The sequence below is a fragment of the Rhynchophorus ferrugineus genome, unplaced genomic scaffold (assembly GCF_030347505.1).
Source record: "Rhynchophorus ferrugineus isolate W39M unplaced genomic scaffold, kcgeb_rfMv2 rfM3, whole genome shotgun sequence".
Lineage (NCBI taxonomy): Eukaryota > Metazoa > Arthropoda > Insecta > Coleoptera > Curculionidae > Rhynchophorus > Rhynchophorus ferrugineus.
The window spans coordinates 62,363,377-62,388,001 of record NW_027472582.1 but is presented as its reverse complement, the minus strand read 5'-3'; the positions used below and the strand labels follow the sequence as shown (position 1 = coordinate 62,388,001).

The following is a 24,625-nucleotide window of genomic DNA, read 5'->3' as shown; positions in this document are numbered from 1 at the left end:
TATAATATTCGGTGAAAACAGTATATTATCAGGGCATTCATGTAATGCCAAAAATGATAGAAATTAGGAGGTGTCGCACATTCTTAACTGTAATATTTTCATTCCTTTTAGGATGTATGATAACCTTAAATCTCACAGCAATGGATAAAACTTGCTTAACACCTTCTAATGAAGTATATCACGATTCCCAAAATACGAAGCTAAATAATAATTTAATCAATACAGAGTTAATAATTCTAATCTTGTCTGCACCAAATAATATTAAGAAGCGAAGGGTGGTTAGGGAGACTTGGTTATCACTTGACAATAGAGTTGTTCGGAGCAGTCATAAATATACAAGTAAACACTACTTTGTAATAGGAACATTAGGCCTTAAGGTCTCAGAACTATTAAATATAAAATCAGAAAAATCAAAACATGGAGATATTTTATTACTTTCCATGTATGATGATTATACAAATTTAACTGAAAAAATTTTACATAGTTTTTTATGGCTTAATAAACAGTATAATGATGGTTTAAGGTATAAATATGTGTTAAAATGTGACGATGATAGTTTTGTTAATTTACCATCATTGCTCTCTGAAATACCAAAAATGGAATTCACATTGTTTAACTCTAATTTGCGCTTACCATTTAATTTGCCTCCTGAAAAACTAAACCATTTTATAAGTATCAATATCCAAGTTAACAAAAATATTGATATAAATAATATAAATTTGTACTGGGGATATTTTAATGGAAATGCTCGAGTAAAAAGTAGTGGTAAATGGAAAGAAGTTGACTGGATTATGTGTGATAAATATGTTCCATATGCACTAGGAGGAGGATATATACTATCTAAAGAACTCGTTAGTTTTCTAGGAAAAAATGCTGATTATTTCAGGTTTGTGATAAATACGGGTTCATATTGTTTATTTTATAATACATTAATTTCAGGACTTTTAATTCTGAAGATACCAGCGTGGGTCTATGGTTGTCATCTGTTAATAATATCGTAAGAATCCACGATATTCGTTTTGATACTGAGTGGACATCAAGAGGTTGCAAAAATTTTTATTTAGTTACTCATAACATATCACCTAAAGAAATGTCTGCTATGTATGATAATCTTATCAATAACAAACAGCTATGTACTAAGGAAGAAGAAAAAAGAAAATATTATTTATATGATTGGTCTTCTCCACCTAGTCAATGTTGCTTAACAAATTAACTAGACTGACTATTCACTTAGTTCTAACTTAAACCAAAAGGTATTGATAGCATATTAATGTAAATAAAAAGTATAGTGTAATTTTGGTTTTGTGATTTTTTGTTAATTTGGATATTTTGAATGAATATTAATTTATTTCCTTGATTTTCTTTATTATTTTTATATATAATTGTTACTACCATCGCTATGGGTAAAATGTTTTTAAGTAAGTTCAATTTGTTTGACGAATTTATATATTATCATGGCCTTCAATTTTACGTTATCTTTAAAAGAAATCAGCTATATTGCTTAATTTAGCTTCATGATTATAAATATATATTGATAAACTTAATATGCATTAATAATTTAATATAAGATAAAACAAATTTCTTATCAACTAATCTCGTTTATTTCGGTTACATTTATAGTAGAGTTTTACTGCCTTTAAACTGCTATGCAGTAGAATAAAGAAAACACGTGTACACATTCAGTCTTTATTTAACTTAAATTTACAAAACATACATAAGAGCTGTTTGTACTTGAAATCACTTGCAATACAAAAATGATGTGAACAAATATATACATGACTTAAAATATATCCATCAATTACGCCTAGTGACAAGTAAACTCGACACATTGAATTGAAGATTTCTGTGCAAACATCTTACAATAAATCTTCAACACTTGAAAATTTTAAATTGACATAAAGCTAAAATTAATGCAAGTCACATTTCTGAGAAAATTATTGATAAAAATTAATATCTAAATAGTTACCCGCTTAAAAAAACCAATGCCATTAAGATGACGTCTATATGATTATTGTATCATCTTTGGGATCCCATTGTGATTTTTTTGGTTTTCCGTTTTTCATGCTTCTTGGTGGCGTGTTCTCACACTGTATTACCTTAATCTTTTTTTCTTTAAATATCGGTATTTTGGTCGCAATGGACTCGATATTTCGTGGTTTGTCGCTAACCTTTAATTTTCGAGTATATTGTTTCTCTTGATTACCATTACGTATTCCTAATGGTGTTCTATTCTGCTCCTTTAACTTTACAACTCGGGGACATACCACTAAATCCTCATCTTCGTAAATCAGATTAGTAAGCTTTTTGTCTAATTCTTTCACGTCTGCGGTAAGATCAATCACTGTTGGAGTTACTGGTACTGATTTTATCTTTTTAGGTGTTATATTAACGGGATTCATTGGTGTTAATGGTGCCGATTCAACTGTATCAACGTCTTTCTGTTCGATTATAATTGTCTCAAATTTTTCTTCAACTAAAACAGTTTCTGCTTGTATAAGTTTATAATTTTTTGTGACTGTATGGTTTTCATCTTCTGTGTCAGGATCAGTATTTTCGTCCTCCTCATTACTGGCTTGTTTATTTGTTTCGCCTTCTTCAACTTCTGATGCTTCAATATCTAAGAGCTTCTTTACTTCTATAATATCTTCATATTGAACTATATCTAAAATACGTGAAACTGGCTGACAAATTCGTTCAGGCTCATCAAGTTTGTCAGAATTTTTTTCGTTGCATTTTAATATCTGTAAGGGAGTCCGCACAAAATCTGTTGTGGGTGACCTTGGATCATTAAGTGTAAGAGAATCATCGTGGTTAGCTGTAATAAAAACGATGATTAGGTTTGTTGCATTTAAAAATGGCCTAGTTAATGTATACCTAAATATTTTGTCTTCAATACTACATCCAAGTCTGTTTCGGTAAAATCGATATTGGTTTCCAAAAGTCCGTAGAGGGATTCCCTTTTTGTCTCTGGTTTTGTTTTGGGTGTGATTGGCGTACTATCTATTAGTTTCGGTGCAACTTTTATTTTGGGGGTACCTAACAAGGCAGCTTTTCGCACCTTATCCAAGTTTTTGTTCCTGATCTTGTCTGGTAGTTTTTTCTCGGGTGAAGCGCTTACGACAATGGGAGTTCTTTGAATGTCCAAAGTTGGGGATCGTGGATCGACGCCCAGAAACATATGTGTTTTCAATGGAGTCAACACATGATTATTCTCAGTCACATTTAAAGTTTGCAGTTTTTCGGCCACAGCAGAGAGAAGCTGTAAATTTCAAATTAGTCCCTTAAAATTACTTTGATTAATAAATATAGTATTTTTTTAAAAATTTTAACAGTAAATGTTTAGTTGAAGTAAAGCGCTTATACATAAAATGGATTAGCTTAGTTTGATTAAAGCCTATCACGGAATTCTCCTATTTGGCTATCACAAAAATGTTCAAACTGCATGCTCTTAGGCACCTGGTGAATTTGAGCACCATTAGTTAATGTTACATGCTTATGAAATACTGTGACGCTTCAAAAGCTAGATATAGGAGAGTCTTCAAAAAACAAAAAGCTGAAGAACTCTAAATAGAAGCAATTATGAAAAATAATGTTAGTATTAGATCAGTAGAAGAATCAATGATGAAAAAGGGGATGCTGTTTTAGTGCCACAAATGTTTAAAGAGAATGTTCCTATTGTTGAGTTTTTAATACAGTAAATATAATAAGTCTATTGTCTTTTTAGATTATCGCTAACTTTCTAATTAACAAATTAAATTAATTGTGCCTACCTAAATAAATAGTACACTGTAGTCATAGTATATAACAGTTTATTTGTATTTGCTTTGATAATATACAGATTATGTTAAAGTATACCAAGAATATATGTCACAACAACACAGTTAAGTTTATATTAAATATGTAAAGTAGTTAAAAAATGTGGTGTAATAATAAAATCAAAATTGAAAAAAACACATTGTAATTTTGTACAAAATTTATTCAATTAATATGTCACAATTATTTAATAACGCCAACATTATCCCAGTCAGCAATCATAGTTAAATTAACATTTTCAAAGCGCCACTTTTGAGTTTTTGAATTTTCATCACAGGTTGTTACATATAGTTTTAAGGATCCAGGATCGCAGTCCAAACATCTGGGATTTCCACCATGTAAGAGCCATTGTTTTTCCACGTCGTATTTCCAATATTGATTGCCTTGTTGACCGTGACATGGATATAATGTAACATCAGCTTTATCATTTGGATCAGATACATCAAAACAGAGTGTTTTTCCTTTAATCCTAATATCCTTGTGCCATGTAAGTACAAAATTCTGTTCAGCTTGTTTTTTAATATCTTTTGCACAATTAGCAATACCAACAACTTGATCTCTCCCCTTATATCCAGAGTCTACACACAATTCAGGCACTCCTACATTTCTAATTTCACCAAAACCAAAGTCATCAGGTTCTATTGGTGGATATTTTAATGGTAGATCAAATGCAACATATTCCATAAACCATTTGAACGGTTTGCATTTTAATCTTTCACGAAGAGCTTTTTGTTTTGTGAGATCTCCAGGATCAATGGATTTATAATGTGGCCTCCTCATATATAGATATTGAGCATATTCATCCATCCATACTTCAGCAACTCTTTTATAATTTCTTCCAACAAAATCACCTTTTCCTGGATTGGGAAAAGGAGCATATTTTCTATAAATATGTCCTACACGAGAACATGGAGCATCATACATCTCCCCACCACATTGCCATATTTTAAAACTTAATTCATATTGTTCTCCACCCCAAATATCTAAACCTTCGTCATAACCACCAAGCTCCCAAAAAAATTTAGAACTGATCGCAAATAAACCACCTGCCATAACAGGACTTTTGAATGGTTCTCCTGGATGCTTCAAATCTTCAGGAAGCAGGGGAAGTCTTTTGTAAAAAAATTCCCAGTCAAAAGCACCTCTGGCACCTTCATCTTGAGCTCTATATTCAAATGTCTCATACTGTATAACATCAATAAATGGACACACACATACTTTATAATCTTGTGCTATAGGCTCCAAAAGAGGTGGAAGCCAGTTTACATTACATTCCGTATGTGAGTCTAAAAATATTAAAACTTCACCAGTTGCAACTTTGGCCCCTGCTAATCTTGCCCTTATAAGTCCACTTCTTTCAGGCAAATGAAGTACTGAAACCTTAGTTAAATTAGCTGCTACATAATCATCTAGTGGTTTTTTACTAAATTCTTTTGAACTGAAATCATCTACTAAAATGATTTCCTTTAACAAATGGGATGGAGACCTATTAACAACACTTGTTGCTGTACGAAGTAATGTTGTCCAGTGTTCATTATGAAATGGAACTATTACACTAACTGTTGGAAGTTTTGATAAATATTTTCTCGTTCTACATGATGGATGTCTTATATCTGGTATTGACCGGTCCAGAGCAATTTTATCACTCAATGCAGCGTTAAAACCATTCACCTTAAATAATGCTTCATAGCTTGCATTCTCAACATCATTAAGATATGCAGGCGCTCCCTGTTCTCCTCTTCCTGTTCTGGCTTTATCTTTTTCAATAACATCATGATTATGCCAGTCAATTCTTTCATTATACTGAGGCTCCTTCTTAACAATTACCTTCTTATGAGCATCAACTGAGTGGGAATTATAAAAATCATTCGAATTTTCAACAGTTTTATAGACAAATACTGTTATTACCACTGTAATACCACATATAATTGCAAACTTAAACAAACTTTTAAAGTTCCTTCTCATTATCTTGACTTTTTTCACTATTCAACATAAACTAACATTGAAATAAAACGTAGTGAAAAAGTACGACTTTTGCAACGTTTACAAGTGTTATGATTCGTGTATTCATTTTATCTGATAAATCCTTGAGTAAATTCAAATTAAAATAACTAACCTCAAAAAACCTAGAAAAACAAAAATACAACTACCGTTTATCATCAATAATATATTTTACAGTTGGCCAGAGAGGTACATATTGCCAAATTGTTGAAGATAATGTATTTGGTATCAATGTTAATTTCTATTAATTCATTATTATACCAAATAATTAAGCGATTATGAGAAAATTTAGGAATCGTTTTAAAATACCAATATTTGTCATATTAATTGTAGTCAGACTTTAACAAGAAATAAGAAATATGGCAGCGTAGCTTGAAAGAGCTGAAGGCAAAAGACAGTAATACCAATATTAAATTTCAAATATATAACCGGTATTACCGGACGGCCTTTAATAATTAGGGTGGGAAAACAAAGGAATTTAACACACCCTATTAATCTATTACTACACCTTTAAACCGTTAGTATAAAGTAAAAAGTTAACCAATTCAAAGTCACTCAGAAGGAATAATTAATAAATGTAAATGTTGTATAGTTATCATAAGTTAATTGCCTGATAATTCTGTGTTTTATTATTATGATCATTTTAAATGAATTGCACTATGCGATTTCTTTGCGATTATTTATAGGTGCAATATATGTACCACATGTTTATATTAACATAAAAAATAGATGCCTTTTTTCAGGGTTATTAAAATACCACTATATTTTATATTTCACTTACTTCGATAGGAGTTCGGGAAATATTCCTACTTGGGGATCTTGGGTCCAAATGTTCTTCTTCAATACTTTCTCTGGAAGTTTTAGGAGTTAATATTGGTGTAGACGGCGCACTACCGGCTTCATGTTTCTCTAGTTGTTCAGACGGAATGGGTTTACTTTTATTGGAGCCCATATTATACAGAATCAACACATATGAAAGAAACCGTGGCCTAGTTTTTAAAAGTTATATTTACTCTTTTCAAATATTTTTATACTGACACTATATGTCATATATTATGACCGTTAAAAAGTATTCTTCCTTTAATTATATAGGCAATTATATATACAGTTGAAATAGGAGTATAAAATCCTGTATTTACAAAACGTCTAATTAAATTTGAAAGAATAAAAGAAAATAAAACCATATTATATCCATAAACTGTATTGCAAAAATTTGAATTTGAAAATAATAATCTTTAAATGGAATTAGGGGTGTCGGCCGCCAAAAATACTGATGTTCCGTTAAATCGATATTTAAAAAAAATTAAGAAAAATAGATATGTACGTTTCCATATATATTTTAAAAATAATAATAAATGAAAAAATTATATTTAATAAATTTATTGATTTTTTTTGTAATCTATCTTATCAAACATTTAAAATTAAGTATAAATTTCAAAGAGTTATTAAAATTAATTAAATTGCTTTTATAACATAGAAATAGTAATAGAAAAAATATAAAAAATTATCGGTTAACAAAAATTTTGATATATTTATATATCGGCAAAAAATATTTAAAACAATATTGATAGATTACGCTGTGATATTTTTCGCCATCCCTATCTGAATTAATTATTAAAGGTTCTGTTGATAAGAAGAAGAGGTTAGTGTAGACTGACGGACAGTTGACAATTTGGTGATATGCATAGAAATGTGATATGTTTTTCTTGTAGAAATAGTGTATTTATGTCTTCAATTTTGCTTTAAATTGTTAAAAATGTCGAAAGATTCACATATTGATAGAGATTTAGATCTTTCCAATGCTAATCGAGGCGTGTGGTTAGTAAAGGTACCTAAATATATAGCAAATCGTTGGGAAAAAGCCCCTGGAGACATGGAAGTAGGGAAACTCAAGATAACAAAGTAATATTTATATATATTTTATAATTCACTATCCCGTGAGTTTTATTGCTAGGCCTTTTTAAAATAATTAACAAATAGTAGTATCAATATATTTATTTTAATAGGCAACAGGGTCAAAAACCTCAAGTTTCATTAACATTGTCATCAGCAATTATAAATCAAATTGAAGCCAGTGAGGAAAATATACCAAAAGATCATAGATTAGATGTTTCTACAGTGACTCAGCAAACATTAGGAGTTTTTTCACATATGATACGTAAGACCGATGGGCTGTGTTGTTAAACATGTTTATTATATTCTGAGTCAATTTTAGCTACCAATACGGATTCCGTGATTCCTGAAACTGAGAAGTTATATATGGAAGGGAAGATTGTACAAAAATTAGAATGTCGACCTTATGCAGACAACTGTTACATGAAATTAAAATTGGATTCTATAAGAAAAGCTTCTGTACCAGCAAGGAAAGTTAAGCAATTGGATAAAATTGTTCATAATTATAAACCTGTATCAGATCATAAGAACAATGTAGGTATTACTATATGTACTCTATTGCAATTAATCTATATTCTTTTGTTACTGTTGTTAGATAGAATATATGGAACGTAAGAAAGCTGAAGGTAAAAAGGCTCGTGACGATAAGGATGCTGTTCTGGAGATGTTATATGCAGCTTTTGAAAAACATCAATACTACAATATTAAAGACTTGGCTAAGATAACAAAACAACCAATAACATACTTGAAAGATATTTTGAAAGAAGTATGCAATTATAACTTGAAGAACCCACACAGAAATATGTGGGAACTTAAACCTGAATATAGGCATTATAAACAACCAGAAGGTGAGGCAAAGAAGGTTGAAGACTCAGATGACGATTAAATTTTTCTGTTATTATTGACATTTGTATTTCAATAAATATTTTATCCTGATTACATATATATTTTGTAATCTATAAGGAAATTACTATTCTCATTTGTATTACTGTATGCAACAATATTGGCATTCCAATATATTGTAATTAATATGAATGCTTCAGAGTAAAGAAATTGGAAAAATGTTGACCAAACAATATTTCATATTTTCCATGCAATGCTTGAAACTTGTTGCTTTTATAACATTGACGAATATCTTATTAGTTTTTATTTTAATAAAAAATTGATACTGACGCTGACGAATTGACTCTTCTGGATATATTGTTAGGTATCTAATGCCCATTAAAATGGCTTGAGGGCTTTTTCCCAAAAAATAAATCCAAATGTAGTAATATTATTTGTCATGTTTTTGTTGTAATGTAATTATGTTTCATACTGAAGTAATATACATTTTTTTAAATCCAGTTTCTTTGTCATTAATTACCATGCTGGATATATTGTTGGTTGCCTAATTCTCATCGTTAAGGTGTAATAGCTGTTTTCCCAAATATCGCATTATTTAAAGTTATTAGATAACATTAAAAAGTTACGCAGTTATAAGTAAGATATAATTTATGATAAAAATATTTTCATGTTGCTTTCTTAAAATATCTATTTTTTCGGCTACAAGCAATAAGGCAAAAGGTCGACATCTTCTCAAAGCTTTTAAAAAATGTCTTTGGTCCCTTACCGTCTGAACTACCTAAAAATGACAAAAATAAAACTACGAGTTTTCTAAATTCACCCTTTCAAATGGATTTACCATATTTCACAAAAGATTAACCGTCAAAGAAGTTCAACAAATAATAGTCGGAGAGATTTATTGTAAAATAGCTCCTGGTTATGATCTAATAACCGGAAAAATATTACAGGAACTATCAGCTATAATAGGGTGTAAAATTATTAACATTTATATTTACTTTCATAATTACGAATGACATATCTTCCTAGCATCTGGAATTTAGCCGAAAAAATAATGATTCTCAAATCAGGGAAAACACCAAAAGATGTTAGAGAAGGTTTTTGAGAAACTAAATAAAGAGGTTAAATTATGTAATACAAAAAAGAGAGATCATTCTAGAAGCCCAATTTTGGGTTTCGCTATAAGCATGGAACAATAGAACAAATATATATACTTCTAGAAGAATAAATATGGACTTAAACGCCAAAATATATTGTTCAGTCGCATTTATAGACATATCTTAGGCTTTTGATAAACTATAGCAGATGGGATTGCAGGTTAAATTAAATAAACTTCTCCCTCATCCGGATTATGAGCTACTAAAATCTTACCTCACAGAATGTCATTTTACTGCAAAATAAGGCGATGAACATACCGAATTACATGAAATATATTCAGGAGTTCCCCAAATTAGTGTACTGGGTCTACTACTATATCTTCTGAATACAGCTGATCTACCCACAAGAAAAATAACCACTCTAGCAATATACGCAGACGACACGGCAGCCTTAGCCTGTTGTGAAGATCCAGCCATAGCATCAATTATCCTATAAATACACCTAAATGAAATAGAAATGTGGCTGAAAATATAGCGTATTAAAGCCAACGAAACAAAATCCAGTTTTATAACTTTTACGTTGCGTAGAATATGTCCACTAGTCTATATGAATAATTGCCAACTTCTGCAAACAGAGGATGCTAAATATCTTGGTATGCACCTAGATCGACGCCTAACTTGGAAGAACTCTACCAAATATATTGACTTATTGGGCTCAAATCCAATTTATCATTAGATAACAAGATATTACTGTATAAATCTATACTCAAATCTATTTGTTCATATGGAATCCAACTATAGGGAACCGCTAGCAAGTCCAATATATTCATTAAACAACGGCTCTAACATAAAGTGTTGTGTGCCATTGTCGATACTCTTAGAGACTGGAAAATATAGTTTAATAGTTCCAAATCTGTTTATGTTAATTTTGCGTTGCGGTGAAATGACAAATACCTTATTGTATCACTTGACAGTCATCAGTCAATCATAAAGCCCATTTAGATTTATGGAGTGCAAATAGGGTAGTACTAAAACATCAAACCAACTAGTAATGCAACTCACTCAAAACAAAGTTTTGCGATTAATTGCCAATGCTTATCGGTACGTAACCAGAGCTGTACAATGACCTCGGAATCAAATTGATACACAATCATTCCAATATTTCGCCGTAAAACATGAAATAAGGTTGCTAAATTACAGCAATACATTAAGCAATACAGCTACTAGACAACACGCATTAAACCAAAACACTGAAGCGATCCAAACCACACTAACTTCTTTAGTGTATAAGTGTATTCTTAACTTTAGCTTAAGTAGATTAATTTTATTTTAATTTGAAAAATATATACTGATGTATAAATTCCGCACTCGCATTGCTTGTATATTAACGCAAGTAGAACAGAACATAGCATCACTACATAGTATAAAACAAAGTCGCCTTTTCTGTCCCTATATCCTTATGTGCGCTTAAATCTTTAAAACTACGCAACGGATTTTGATGCGGTTTTTTCAATAGATAGAGTGATTCAAGAGGAAGGTTTATATGTATAATACATGCATAATATACTAAGGCAACATTGCTAATTTTAGAGGTTTCTAACGTGATGTCGTAAATTAACCTATTTTTTAGGCTTATTTAGCAATTAGCAAAAACGCTGCCTAACCCTACGAGTTAGATCAAATTAATGTACTACAGTATTGTACACCATAAAAAGGTCTACAAAAAAGTCTGCGATGGTATATGTTTATCTTTTAGGGATAACCCACATTAACCATTTTTATTGTTTACTTTTTACGTGAGAAAATGGCTTATTTACGAAGCTATTTTAAGCAATACGGCATTAATCCTTATCGAATTAAGTACCTTAAATACAGTGTGCAATTAATATAGATCAATATGGTTACAGCACGTAAATTAAACAAATATTTTCGGAGATATTACAAATTTAAAATTTGCGTTTAAAAATGTGTAATGTAATAAAAATTGTATGAATTTAGATATTGCAAAGATAGCAGGAAATCTTCATAGTAAGTATAGGGGGAGAGGAATTGTTTTACTCCAAATTTAATGCGTGCAGGCCAAGGGCAGTAATGAATGAACCAAAAATACTGGATCGATTTTAATCATGTTTTCATTGAGTGACATAGGCATATATATTTTATGCCCGTGCAAAGTCGGAGCGGGCCGCTATGTTTTTATATACAACGTTGATATTTTTTCTGTAGTGTATTTAATTTAGTATCAGCATTGCACCCGTGCGAAGCCGGGGCGGGTCGCTAGTATCTAATATAAGATGTACTTAAATGTTAATGTTAATAAACAAAAATTTCGATGCTCCGTATTATATTTCAAATGAAGTTAGAATTATGAAGTTATTATCAACAATATTTTACAACAAATACTTAATTTTAAAGCACTTAAATATTCAAAATTGGATGCTACCTTCTAGTAACTAAAAAGTGCGTAGTAAATGTAAACAAATCAACATATGATACTGAATTATAAAAAGAAGCACTAGCCCCTTGGGGATCGAGCCCGTGACCTTCGCGTTATCAGCATGACGCACTAACCAATTGAGCTAATAGGCCTGGTGAAACGTACTTTCAGACATTAAGAGCTTCTACAGGGCGAAAAATAATTTTATTATAAAAATATATTAATATATTTTTACAATTAAATATTTTAAAATTATTACTCTTATTAGTTAGAGGGCAATAAATATTTGGTATGTTTATATACATGGCATCTCACATCACATCAAATCACATGATTAAATGATCTCCTGTATAAAATAATATTTTAATTAATGTCTTATTTTAGTCTCCGTATGTCCAATAATAAGATCGAATGGTATTAGATGTTTTAATCTACGCATATTTAGCTGATTAGCGAGTACATTTGGATGCACTGACACTCTTTCGAAGTACTTCACACAAAGACGTTGAATTACGCTCGTTATTGGTTCTAAAGAAATATGGCCTTTTATTACTTCATTTGAAACATAGTACGGAGTATCGACAATGGGAGCTATCACTTTACTTTGGAACCGTTGTATGATGGATATATTAGAGTTGCTAGCGGTTCCCCACAGTTGGACTGGGCTTGAGTATAGATTTATACAGTAATATATCTAAGGATAACTTGGATTTGCTCTCCACAAGTCAATAGATTTGGTAGATTTTAAGTCCAAGTTGTTTCACTTTGTCGAGTATGTCTTTTCCAGGTTAGGCGTCGATCTAATTGTATACCAAGATATTTAGCATCCTCTGCTTGCCGGGGTCGACAATTATTGATATAGACTGGTGGACATGTAAAAGTTATATAACTAGATTTTGTTTCGTTGGCTTTAATATGCCGCGTTTTCAATCACATTTGTATTTGTCTTGACATCTTTGTGGTAATATTTGCTTTTCTAGTTTGTGTATAATGGTAAAGAAAATTTTATTAAGACGTTATTTTAGAGAAATTGGATATCCCGAATGACTTTGACAACGGCTTTCTCGACCAAACGAAACCAAACCAAACTTGCGTTGACAACATTTTAAATTAGACATTATTTAAAGGTGGACAAATTGGTGGAATGAATTTTATGTATTATATATAATCTTTTTAAACGCGATAACCACTAAATTAGCAGTATCTATTGTAAGGAAGTTGTTTCTACAGAAAACAATGTATAAGTTATAAACTAAAAAAGAATTTTATTATCACATGATAATGTTGGGTATAAAGTTATTATTAAGTCCAAAATTAGAACATCAATCGAGATATTATAGCGCATCCACCATATAGTCTACATATTTCTAAAAGGATAATTATATATTATTCCATTTAATTTCTTATACCATAATCATATAAGCTTCTTGTCTGTCTATTTTTTTTGCGGTTTACCTCTGAAGGCGAGGTAAAAATAAATGGGAAAATAAGTAAAAGTGCCTGAAGACTAACATTTTTGTTATAAATACTTTAAGAACATTAAGAAACAATTGGATTTTTACTGTTAATGGTGATGGTTCTTTCTGAAGAAGAAATTTATTATTGTGTACTAAACATTATTTATCCGCATATAAAATACAACAGGAGTTATTCTTTAATGAAATTTCTATTTCTCAGACTTTGTAAGTAGTGTATTATTTAACAAAACAATAAATTCCAATACTAGGATAGTTCAATAAGTTCGTAGAAACCCTGCCATTTGTCTAGTATCAAATGGTTTGTTTTTAATAAACATCTTGAGTCGTGAGTTATTTACCAAAGTGTAAGTTATATTCATAAGATAATTTTGACGACTTAATAGCCCTTGTGGTCAAGACGACAGGACAGTTCTACTGTTTCGATAGTTGTGGTTTCGAATCCTGCCAGAGTTCAGAACGTAAATCGAGTCATTTGATTTGGGCTGCAATGTTGTTTCCCCATGGCTTGGGTTGTCGTAGATTGATACAGAAACTGTATATCCCGAGTGACTTTGAGAACGGCTTCCTCGACCAAACGAAACCAAACCAAACTTGCATTGAAAACACTTAAAATTAGACACCCCCTAATAGGTTGACAAATTGGTGTAATGAATATTATGTATTATATATAATATTTTTAAACGCGCAAACCACTAAATCAGAAGGGTCTATTGTGAGGAAGTTGTTTCGACAGAAAACCATGTATGATTTATAAACTAAAAAAGTATTTCATTATCACATGATAATTTTGGGTATCTCATTAAGTCAAAAATTAGAACATCGATCGAGATATTACCTTTCGTCCACCATATAGTCGACATAATTCTTATAGGATAATTATATATTATTTCATTTAATTTCTTATACGATAATCATATAACCTTCTTGTCTTTGTCTATTTTTAAAATTTTTGGCGGTTTACTTCTGAAAGCCAGGTAAAAATAAATGGGAAAATAATTAACAAAATAACAAATACCAACCCTAGGATAGTTCCATAAATAAATAGTTCGTAGAAAACCTACCATTTGTCTAGTAACAAATGGTTTGTTTTTAATAAACATCTTAAGTTTGTTATTTACCAAAATGTAAGTTATATTCATAAGATAGTTTTGTTAATAGCCCTTGTGGTCAAGACAACAGGACAGTCCTACTGTTACGATAGTTGTGGGTTCGATTTTTGCCAGGGCACAGAATATTATATAGAAATAAAATTTATTTTATTCCTTGTACTTGTGATTACGTAAAATTGTCATGAATCACCCTTTTTAAAATATTCATCTAACCTATTACGCTCTAAATAAGAATTTATACAATAGTATGTTTTTACAGTGTAATATTTCTTGATGCCTTTCTTTTCTAAATTTATTGTTTCCTAAATGTGCTATGCTTCTTGGTGATGGTGATCATTTATGGTGTTCCTGGCTGGCCTTGTGACGCCTCTATAAAAAGATCGTTTTCCTTAGTGGCAAATATTTTTTCTATGCGGTATTTTAGTATCTCATCTTGATCGCATAAAAAAGGTATAAATGCCTCGCCAAAAAAACCATTTATAAAACGTCAAAAACGCATGATTGATCTAAGGTTTCCATATCAATTGCGTGGTTTTAGCAAAAATAGTCCTTTGTCGAATTTCATGCAAGTCACAGTTCGAGGACTGATAGAAAAATGCGCCGTCTCAAGCAATGCCTTCCGAAATGAGCTTTAAAAAGCTTTTTGTGAAGAAGAAGAGGCGGAACGTGAAAGGGCTGTAATGACATTTTTCCTTCGGGACGGTGACTGATGGTTTTTTTTCGGCCTATGAAATTTGTTTCGGGATATATTCTCTATTATTTACTTTTGCAGATGGTCGTGAATTATCATGAGGTTTTATAAATGGAGAATATTTCGAATAATGTAAATTCGTTTTATCCGTTTTGCCTAGATATGCCTTGCGGGAAGAACGCGTAATATATTTAGTTTAATATACATAACAAATATTAGGTGTAGTAAAAAATCCATTATTTTTGCAATAGATTTTTCAAAATTTATTATATTGTTACTGACTAACCTACAATTTATCTTAAACAGTAACATCAATAATACAATAATACAATAATACAATAACTTAAATCTACATATATATCGAGGAGGATATATCGACCTTGTCATACTCTCTAATAATCATACTCTCTAATATATATATATATATATATATATATATATATATATATATATATATATATATATATATATATATATATATATATATATATATATATATATATATATATACTGTAGTTTTTCTATTCAATGAACTTTGCTACATTATACTATACAAGTTCAAATGGTTTGATTCGTTTTAGTCTGTGCCCTGTTTTGGTGTTATCCAGGAGATGTACTACTTCGATATTGTCATCAGAAAGGAATTTCTCCTCATGTGTCCTTGCCATTCTTTTGATTTTCTAGAGTGCCAGTCGGTATCTGAATGCTGAATCTGATTTTCTTCCAATTAACAAATACATTTTCTAATATTTGACCTGCGGTTCCTTCCAGCGAAGTTTTGAATCAAGGTTTATTCTGAGATACTTAGATTTACTTAACTTTTATTTTCCAGGTTTGTCACTTACCTGTTGTAATTTTCGTATGGTATATCACATGTGTAGAGTATTTAAAGAATTGATCCAAATACACTTCCTGGTGGTACACTTGCCTTAGCTTCTTGTATCGCAAAGTAAGCTTCCTCTTGTTTGACTCTGAACATTCTGGCTGTAATGTAACGTAAGATTTTAAAGTTCGATGTGTTGCTTCGGTAACATTTTCTGTGCTATATTTCTAATTTCTATATACTGCATCATTTACATCTCTTTATTCTACGCACCTGATGAATTGTTGAATGTTGGATAACAAATCCAATTATTAGGTTCTTTCTCTATATAATCGATTTTATTCTCTTCAACAGGAGTTTTTCATATGCTTTGATATCCCTGTCGGCGCTAATCCTACAAACCTAACAGGTGTGGAATTTCATTTGGTTCAGTTGATTTTCCTGTTGACATATCCTGGTTATTCTCATCAAAGTTTTTGAGGTTTGTCTTTGATAAAGATAAGTCAAAAACATGTCAGGTTATAGGAATAATGTGAGGTATAACGGTATTTATGATTTTGACATTGTAACAGCCAATCAAAAGCAGCTTATATCAAGGAGCTTTATATAAAACGCCACTGGAGTCATTTGGAAAAGACTGGATACAAAAACAGAAAATAGTTAGATCAAAAAAATCTCTTGGAATAAATTTCTATCCTAGAATTGCAGCCAAATCGTAATTAAATCGATATATTTATGAAGCGTATGATGAATGATGATGGAGTTTGACTTCAAGTCTTCTCGACAACAACATCAAGCGTCGTTATATACTATGAGGTGCTTCCGTGCTGAAGTGCTGAACAACTGGAACGTTTGCAGGAAGTAATCGTCTAGAAGCGGTCAATTCATACATATATGACTCACTAGAAGTTCTACCTCTTGCCTATGCCGAATTATTTTGCTATAGAAAAATTATCCTCAAGAGAGGCTTGTTAAAATCCACTGTCACATTTTTATGGTAATAATGACAAAGGCGTTTTATAACAGAGGCGTACCGGAATTATTTTGAATGTAGCTAAAGTAGCTATTAGTTATCAAATAAAAAACTGCAAAAATAATGAACAGCACCTATCATTTTTCAGCAATAATATTTATTATAGGCAAAAACTATTAATATCTTTTGAAAAGGTTTCTGGATTAGATTTGATTATCCCATATAAACAATTATACCATTTTCATTTTTAATGCTGCCTCTTTATACTAAAACATGTAAATTATCAGAAAATTATAGAAATTTCATTAAAGGTAATGATCCCTAATTCTGGAAAGATACTAAATGAAGTCTCGTATCACAGTCCTTGTTGCCATTAGTTACCAAACTATTAAAACAATCTGTTTAAAAGACTAAAACCGATAATAAAGAATCATAGAAAATATTCATGGAATAAGGGTTAAAATATAGATAAGTTATTTATAATGTAGCACAGGCTTATGAGAAGGTGTGCTATGAGGGACTTAAAAATAAAATAAATAATCCATACACTTCTCATGATTGATAAAAAAAATTCCGTCAAAGTATTTCAGTTTCAAAATTTTTCAGGGAGAGGGAGAGAGAGGACATTGCTGCTTTTTTAAATACTTTGATCAAACAATGGCGAATCAAATTGGATGTCAATTTCTCATGTCAAATTTACAAATAAAAGAAATCACATTTCTATTAGAGTAAATAACATCCAAGAGCTGTATGCTAATGCTGCATATTATTAGGAATAACATTGGACTGATAACTCATGCGAAGAATAAAAAAGAAGACGTGGTAATAAATTTAGAAAAACGTATTTGTTCTTTGGAATGGATTCTACGTTGGCAACAAACAACATCTACAGTATAAACGAATCATTAAGCTCATATGGACATATGACGTCTAGATATGGTTGTGTCCATGGTAAAGCATTGAGATGTACTATTAAAGCCCCTGGTGCTTTAAAAATAATTATCTCATATACACTTAGAAATTCGCACAAATAATCAGATTATACGAAATTTTGTTAAGGGCCATGAACACAAACTTTTAGAAACCTCTTTTAAACAAATAATTGAGCAATTGTTTGTTCAGATTGTAATTGTAGTAACACTACGACGTACTATTTAATAAAAAATTAGAAGTTAATGTGAGTAAAATAATTTTCATTTGCTTTAGTTGGATAGTATCCGACGCATTTAGAAAATATATAATTAAAAGTGTTATTACTTTAAATATTTTATGCTATATTCTGCACAAAAAAATTACCCTGCAAGTATTTACCCTAACAGTTTAGTTCAGGCCCCTTCATTTCCTATCTGAATATGTTAAAAAGGAGGATAAAAACTTGCGCGAGCCATGGCGCGTGGATCAGATTGTTTGGGATGCAAATGTGTTGAGTTTTTTGGGGGTTGGCTGGATTTTTAGGGGAGAACGTGCCTCGTATATAAGGGAAGCTTATATACGAGTTAATAGATGCGTATCATGATTTTGCGATGCGTTATCTTATTATCGTTAGTAAATAAACATGATGGGGTGAAATTGAATGGAAATATGACGAATGATACTAGAGTTTTTATACTTGTGCACATTATTTAGTTGTAAAATGTTTAATATAATAATAAAATTCCTTATTTGTGGTTTTAAATAACGCTGATGAAGTTTCATATTTATAATTCATATATATTTACTTCATTTCCTTTTGATGTATTCATTTTCATATACAAGAAGCTTGAATAGTATCAAACATTACTCTGAATCGTCAATAAGTTTTCTGGTATGAGCAAGTGCTGTACGATTCCAACTTACACACATGCAAATATTTTTTTCATTATAATACATATTAAAAAAAATTTTTTGTACAGTGATACAAAATTTACTAAGTGAAGAAGTGGTGTGACTGTGTCATGTTCCGTAATTTTTCTCCGTAATTTCAAATTATTGAATTATGTGTATCCTTCTATAGTAAGGTACTATTGCATACATGTTGAATCTTTCCAGACATTTTTATTGCCGGCAATCGCAATTTTCTTGACCTGGATCCCGCATTATAGATATATGACCCTTAGTCATCTTTTAAATGTGAGACCCTTTCTTTTTGTTTTGGTTATTGCTAATATTTTCAAGGCAGACTGTTCAAATTCTTGTTCTTGTTCCCTTTCCCTAGTTAATTCAGGTATATTTTTACCGTGTTCCAAATATTTTCTTCCTTCCCTATCTTCGCCTTGCTGATCTTTATCTTTGTTTTTTAATAAATGTTCCAATCGTTTTAATTTTCAGTTATTGAATAAGTTCGTCAATTCGTCAGTTTATCTAATTGTATTATATCAGTGTTTCAATAAATTTGTGTCTATTGTGCTGTTTTTAGTTGTCCTCAGGATATGATATTATTATCATTAATCACGTCATATTACCAGTACCTTGAAGTACTTTTGTGAAACGAATATATAAACTGTATTGTTGGTTTTTAATGTGTATTATCGATATATCTAAATACGCTTAAAAAAATTGTATATAAAAATTGATAATAAAATATGGATTTATTACAACATCCCAAATACAAACACATTTCTAGTCCCCAAGCTGTCAATATCATTTGGGTAAGTAATCTGTATATTTGGTGAGCTTAGTGAGAATTACCATTGACTAACATTTATTGAAACAAATATGTTCAAAACGTTTGAAAATTAACCAAAATATAGTTGGAGATGCTTAAATGAGTTAAAAGTCCTGCTCCATTCATTATATGTTTCAACTATTACCCTGTTCAACTACTGAATGTTCTGATGAATGACGTATAACCTCTTAGGAGTCTACTTTTTTATGCAAACTGTAAACAGATTTCATGAATTGCATTCAAAAATAAGTAATTCTTCTGAGACGGAATTCGTCTCTTTTCCAAAAGATGGTAAAAAGTAGTAGTTAGCAATAAACAATATTTTTTTAGACCTTTCTCAATTTCATTATAATAAAACTGTTATTTCTTATTAATAAATGCTATGAATGTTAAATTTAACATCTAATCGAACATGTTTATTATGTTTTTTAAATATATTTAACTAGCAATGCGTGGAATATTTTTTGTTGCAAAAGAGGTATTGGGCTTGTGACACAGGTAACTATATATTTTTTACTTTTAGAAGCGTAGAAAAGATGTGAGGAAGACTGTAAGTGGTGAGATCGATAGCGCATGTAATGCTGATGCTTCTGAATAAATGTCGAACCCCATGTCGTTGCTATGATACCTAAGAAGAAAAAGAAATAAGTCCAATAAAGAAGCAGAAGGAAATTCTGAAAGTATCACCATGAGATGCAAGTCGCATAACAAAGCTTTGCCAGGGCTCAATAGATAAGCAAACAAAGAAAAGTAATGTTGAAGATGAAGGGCGAAGGGGTAAAGAAAAATCAGATGAAGAAGAGTGTTTCGTCTCTTTTGTATTAGAGACTACATTAAAATGAGATTGAAGAAAAGTTGGTGAAATTCCAGAGAAAACGTGGAAGTCCCAAATATCTTATACAATTGTTTATTTTTATAATTAATTTCATTCAGGTTCTCTTATTTTTTCCTAGTAAGTAAACTAATTATATGTGAAACATAAATGTTATGTTATGATGTCCATAATTATTTATTGATTGTAAAGCAAAGTCTGTAAACTTCTAAAGCAATGGCGTTAAATACCATTAGTTAACCGTAAAACAGTAAGACTAACAGTAAAGGTTAATTCAAAAGTTGTCTGAGTGTTATTGATATATTATTGACCCTGTTACTGTTACAACTTTAGAGCCTTGAATATGACTAGGTGGTCCCCATGAATTTTTTCGTTTTGGATTATTATAAATAATCCACCATTGATCACCAGTAACAGTACAAAAAAGACTTTCCCCATTTCAACCTCTCTTAACTATAATTCATACGGTACAAAATATTCAAGCTTTTGAATCATGGCCATGTACTTCAAGCGATTAGAAATAGTTTCTTGTGTTACTTCCGACAATTCAGCTTATTCTTTTTGCGTTTTACATTGATCATATAGAGTAATACCTATAAATCATCACCTTCAATTTTTTCACTGTCCAGAATACTCTTTGTTTTCAGTGTCAAAACATCCATTTTTAAAACTTTGAAACCAGTATTTATTTGAGAAATTGATTAAGCATGGTTGCAACAAACTTCATACAGCATTCGATGACTCTTGGCCGCATATTTCTTCAAAATGGAGTTAAAAAGTGAAACTTTCTACAAATGCGATTTACGTAGTGCAAATTTAGACATTTTCAACGTACTGAAAATATATTTTGTTCACCTTCAACGAAATAACACACTGAACAGTGAGATCTATCAGGAAGTCGGTTACAAATGTACCTGATTTAGTTTAATACACAGTAATACCATCTCTGGTCGATCTAATATGCTTAGTGATGAAGTTCATCCTGATGATGCATTCAAACTTAAATTCTGGATTGCGCCAATCTACCATATACATAGAAAGCTTACGTAATAGAAGAGTATTCGTTGGAATAAACCGAAATTTAGATAATTATGTCCAGTTTTTTCAGCTCTGTCAAGTTCCCCCCAAAAAATAATTTATCTAGCACGAGCCCTTTTATCTGAAGAATAAATCAAAGCCGTACATCGTTAATCTGAAAAATTTCGGATCGGAGAATAAAGGAAAACGGTCAATCTTTTTAACACTACTAACTTTTGTCCACTTTAGATAAATTTAATGCCATCGGCCCGGACCACTGGTCACTGCCGTTCGGTTTAGGCAGGTGTTACCACGTCATAGGACTACTTAGGGTTGCCCTGACCCATTATAGGACTCAAAAGGCCACATGTGACTTATCCGGCGTTTTAGCGGCAAAAAAACCGTATTTTGCTTGTCGAACATAAAGATTTCTCTATAAATCTAACGGTAAGACATCCTCATTGAAGGCGGATAAAAAAATGGGTATCTTTTGTAGTTAGATACTTTAGAACATTTTTTGGGTAACAGATATACTCTTATGTAGGAGTACAAAAGTGGAGAAGGCCATTTATGTCTTGATAGAATAAATTTTACTTTGCAAAATTCAAAACAATATAAAAAAGAGAAATAAAATTACTAGCTTTATATTATCTCAGATATGATGATATTAGAAAATTGTTATATAAATATTAGACTTATAAATTAGTTCTCAAGGATTTTTTAAAATTTGAAGCTTTAACGTGAACGAAGTATTAATTAAGTATTCTCCATCGATAATCGCTTGTTTTTCCTATTATTTAAGGAATTTACAGATTCCTTCTAGAAAGAGCAATGTCTATTCTCAAGCAATCCATGAATTCTCTCCCATTTTTTGGTATATTTATAAGAAGTGAAGAGCTCAGACAGGTCAGAAGTAGTAAATAAGGCAAAACTTCCCATTTTAATATTTCCAAGTAAGTTTTCACCGATTTTGCAACATGTGGTCTAGCCTTGTTATGCTGAATAATAACATTGTTATTTTTGTTCGTATTCCGGACCTTTTTGCGCGCAGTGCTCGATTCAAAGGCATTAAGTGTACTCGATGGTGATCCCCATTGGTGGTTTTATGGAGTAATACTTTCTTGTCTTCAATTTATTTTGGCTGGCCAGAACGTTTCATGTCTTTGGCGTCAATATCACCACTTTTAAAACATTAAAACCGGCCACTTTTTTCCTTAAATTAAATATGTTCAACACACTGAAACTATTTTTTGTTCCTACATCGACGAAATGACACTTACTGAAGCTGAAGTCTGTTAGCGAAGCTTTAACGTGAAGTTGGTTACAAGTGTACCCGATGCCATTTAACACATAGTAACACCATCTGTTTTAAATCCGTTAAAACTAATTTATAGGTCTGATAATTACGTTATAAATATACTCAATACAGGGAATGTCATTAGGCTTAAATTTAGGTCATCGAGTCTGAAATACATAATGTCATCAGCTTAATGAAAATGCTGTCTATAAATGTCAGTTCGTTATTTTGGTGCTCTAAGTTGGATCTCAGAAATGTTTGTTTCTTTTGACTATTTTGACGTTTAGCTTCTTCAGTGTGTCTTGCCCTAAAACTAAAGTAAACTAGCTTGGAAGACTTGCAGTTTTGATAAATAGTTCATTATTTTCGAGAAGAACTAGACCTGGTCGAATATCTTGACCTATTGCCAAGTTGATATCTGATATTAACGTTTCGTTTTATTTTTTTCTCTAAGCTTGATAGTTCATTACTGGACTCACGCAATTAAACGTCAGCAACATCAACAAACAATATATTTCTTCTATGTTTTACTTGTATGAAGTCAATGTCAGCCAATACCAACTAAACCATACCAAACCAATTCAATAAAAAGAAGAAATTGTTAATTAATTTTCATATAATAGAAAGAAAACAAAACATATAAATAATTAAAATCATGCCGGATTCGTTGGCGCAGTGGTCAAAACGACAGGACGGTCCTCCTACTATTGCGATAGTCGCGGGTTCGAATACCGCTGGGACATGGATGTACTTTATGTTTGTGATTGTAATTGTAAATGTCTTTATAGGCAAGAGTTAAAAATCCGACGAGGAATAACCATCCCAGACACGCCACTAACCAGGCTGGGTAAGACCGGATGTCTTTTGGGATGGTCTGTAGGTTGGTCACTGGGCAGTTGATGGGCTTAATACCGAGGACCGTGGTTCGGAGCCCATGTTAAACTGTAGATCCAGTCCAGATAAACCCTCGTTGGTAAAAAGGAGAATTTAAAAAATTTAAAATATTTAAAAAGATATAATTAAAATCATGATATTACATTAACGGGTTATTTAGTAATTGTCTGCATATTTTCTCTTCACAAATTTGGCCCAGAAAATGAAAAGTGTACATTTTTATCAAATGACCACTTCTACAGCTTTGTTACAGATTAAGAAGATTAAAGAAGAAGCACACGTTACAATACAATTTCGATATCCATGGTGTAAGCGTTTATTACAGCAAAATCGAAGTAATGCAAATATGCACAAATGTAACAAACATCACTAACTGCATCTTCACAAGGTCCGAAATGATGTTTAATGCAACGTCAGTAGTTATAAGAACGCAGTGCTGCCATCATGTGCAAACTCGAAACCTAGAACCAAACTTCACAAATTAGTAGGGATCATTAAATAATGTTAAGAATCGTTCTCATCTGCTCGGGTCCAAAAGTTGTCCAGAATTTGTAAACTTAATTTGTGTCATATTTATGTCAAAGTTTTTATTATTATGTCTAAATACATTTATTAAATAAATATTAATTGAAGAAAATTTAAATAGTATTTAATAATTTTCTTCGAATAAATCATTATAACACTTGTTGATATATTTACATAAAAACATATATATAAAAAAAATTGACCTGTTACTCCATTACACCCAATGTTAACATACCTCCGGTAAAAAAAATCCCCTGAAAA

At 31.1% G+C, this 24,625-nt stretch overlaps 4 protein-coding genes across 5 annotated transcripts; 2 read left to right on the top strand and 2 right to left on the bottom strand.

The window, feature by feature from the left end:
• The first annotated feature begins 44 nt into the window (after positions 1 to 44).
• beta3GalTII (beta-1,3-galactosyltransferase 6) lies at positions 45 to 1,294 on the top strand. Its single transcript, XM_076399137.1, has 2 exons — positions 45 to 886; positions 940 to 1,294. The coding sequence occupies exons 1-2, from the start codon at positions 45 to 47 to the stop codon at positions 1,211 to 1,213; spliced, it is 1,116 nt and encodes a 371-aa protein (XP_076255252.1). The 3' UTR covers positions 1,214 to 1,294.
• A 378-nt stretch (positions 1,295 to 1,672) lies between these two features.
• Positions 1,673 to 6,878, bottom strand: LOC143193146 (uncharacterized). 2 transcript variants are annotated; one of them, XM_076399136.1, is made up of 4 exons: positions 6,596 to 6,863; positions 2,875 to 3,259; positions 1,967 to 2,815; positions 1,673 to 1,901 (listed from the first exon to the last, which is right to left on the bottom strand). In XM_076399136.1, the coding sequence occupies exons 1-3, from the start codon at positions 6,764 to 6,766 to the stop codon at positions 2,001 to 2,003; spliced, it is 1,371 nt and encodes a 456-aa protein (XP_076255251.1). In that variant the 5' UTR covers positions 6,767 to 6,863; the 3' UTR covers positions 1,673 to 1,901; positions 1,967 to 2,000. The 2 variants fall into 2 exon arrangements, with proteins under 2 accessions (XP_076255251.1, XP_076255250.1); XM_076399135.1 differs by having other exon boundaries at positions 1,673 to 2,815; positions 6,596 to 6,878.
• LOC143193144 (N-acetylgalactosaminyltransferase 6) lies at positions 3,956 to 6,568 on the bottom strand. Its single transcript, XM_076399131.1, has one exon. The coding sequence runs from the start codon at positions 5,776 to 5,778 to the stop codon at positions 3,997 to 3,999; it is 1,782 nt and encodes a 593-aa protein (XP_076255246.1). The 5' UTR covers positions 5,779 to 6,568; the 3' UTR covers positions 3,956 to 3,996.
• Positions 6,879 to 7,459: 581 nt separating the features above from the next.
• TfIIFbeta (Transcription factor TFIIFbeta) lies at positions 7,460 to 9,050 on the top strand. The gene is made up of 4 exons (XM_076400642.1): positions 7,460 to 7,716; positions 7,821 to 7,972; positions 8,030 to 8,241; positions 8,303 to 9,050. The coding sequence occupies exons 1-4, from the start codon at positions 7,571 to 7,573 to the stop codon at positions 8,591 to 8,593; spliced, it is 801 nt and encodes a 266-aa protein (XP_076256757.1). The 5' UTR covers positions 7,460 to 7,570; the 3' UTR covers positions 8,594 to 9,050.
• Positions 9,051 to 24,625: the final 15,575 nt, after the last annotated feature.

Excerpts from the sequence above, each read along its gene's own strand:
- beta3GalTII (XM_076399137.1), top strand. The coding sequence starts at position 45 with ATGCCAAAAATGATAGAAATTAGGAGGTGTCGCACATTCTTAACTGTA. Across the intron at positions 887-939 it reads AAAAATGCTGATTATTTCAG|GACTTTTAATTCTGAAGATA; the intron begins GTTTGTGATAAA and ends CATTAATTTCAG.
- TfIIFbeta (XM_076400642.1), top strand. The coding sequence starts at position 7,571 with ATGTCGAAAGATTCACATATTGATAGAGATTTAGATCTTTCCAATGCT. Across the intron at positions 7,717-7,820 it reads GGGAAACTCAAGATAACAAA|GCAACAGGGTCAAAAACCTC; the intron begins GTAATATTTATA and ends TTATTTTAATAG. Across the intron at positions 7,973-8,029 it reads AGTTTTTTCACATATGATAC|CTACCAATACGGATTCCGTG; the intron begins GTAAGACCGATG and ends AGTCAATTTTAG.
- LOC143193144 (XM_076399131.1), bottom strand. The coding sequence starts at position 5,778 with ATGAGAAGGAACTTTAAAAGTTTGTTTAAGTTTGCAATTATATGTGGT.
- LOC143193146 (XM_076399135.1), bottom strand. The coding sequence starts at position 6,766 with ATGGGCTCCAATAAAAGTAAACCCATTCCGTCTGAACAACTAGAGAAA. Across the intron at positions 3,260-6,595 it reads TTTCCCGAACTCCTATCGAA|CTTCTCTCTGCTGTGGCCGA; the intron begins GTAAGTGAAATA and ends TGAAATTTACAG. Across the intron at positions 2,816-2,874 it reads ATTGAAGACAAAATATTTAG|CTAACCACGATGATTCTCTT; the intron begins GTATACATTAAC and ends TTTTTATTACAG.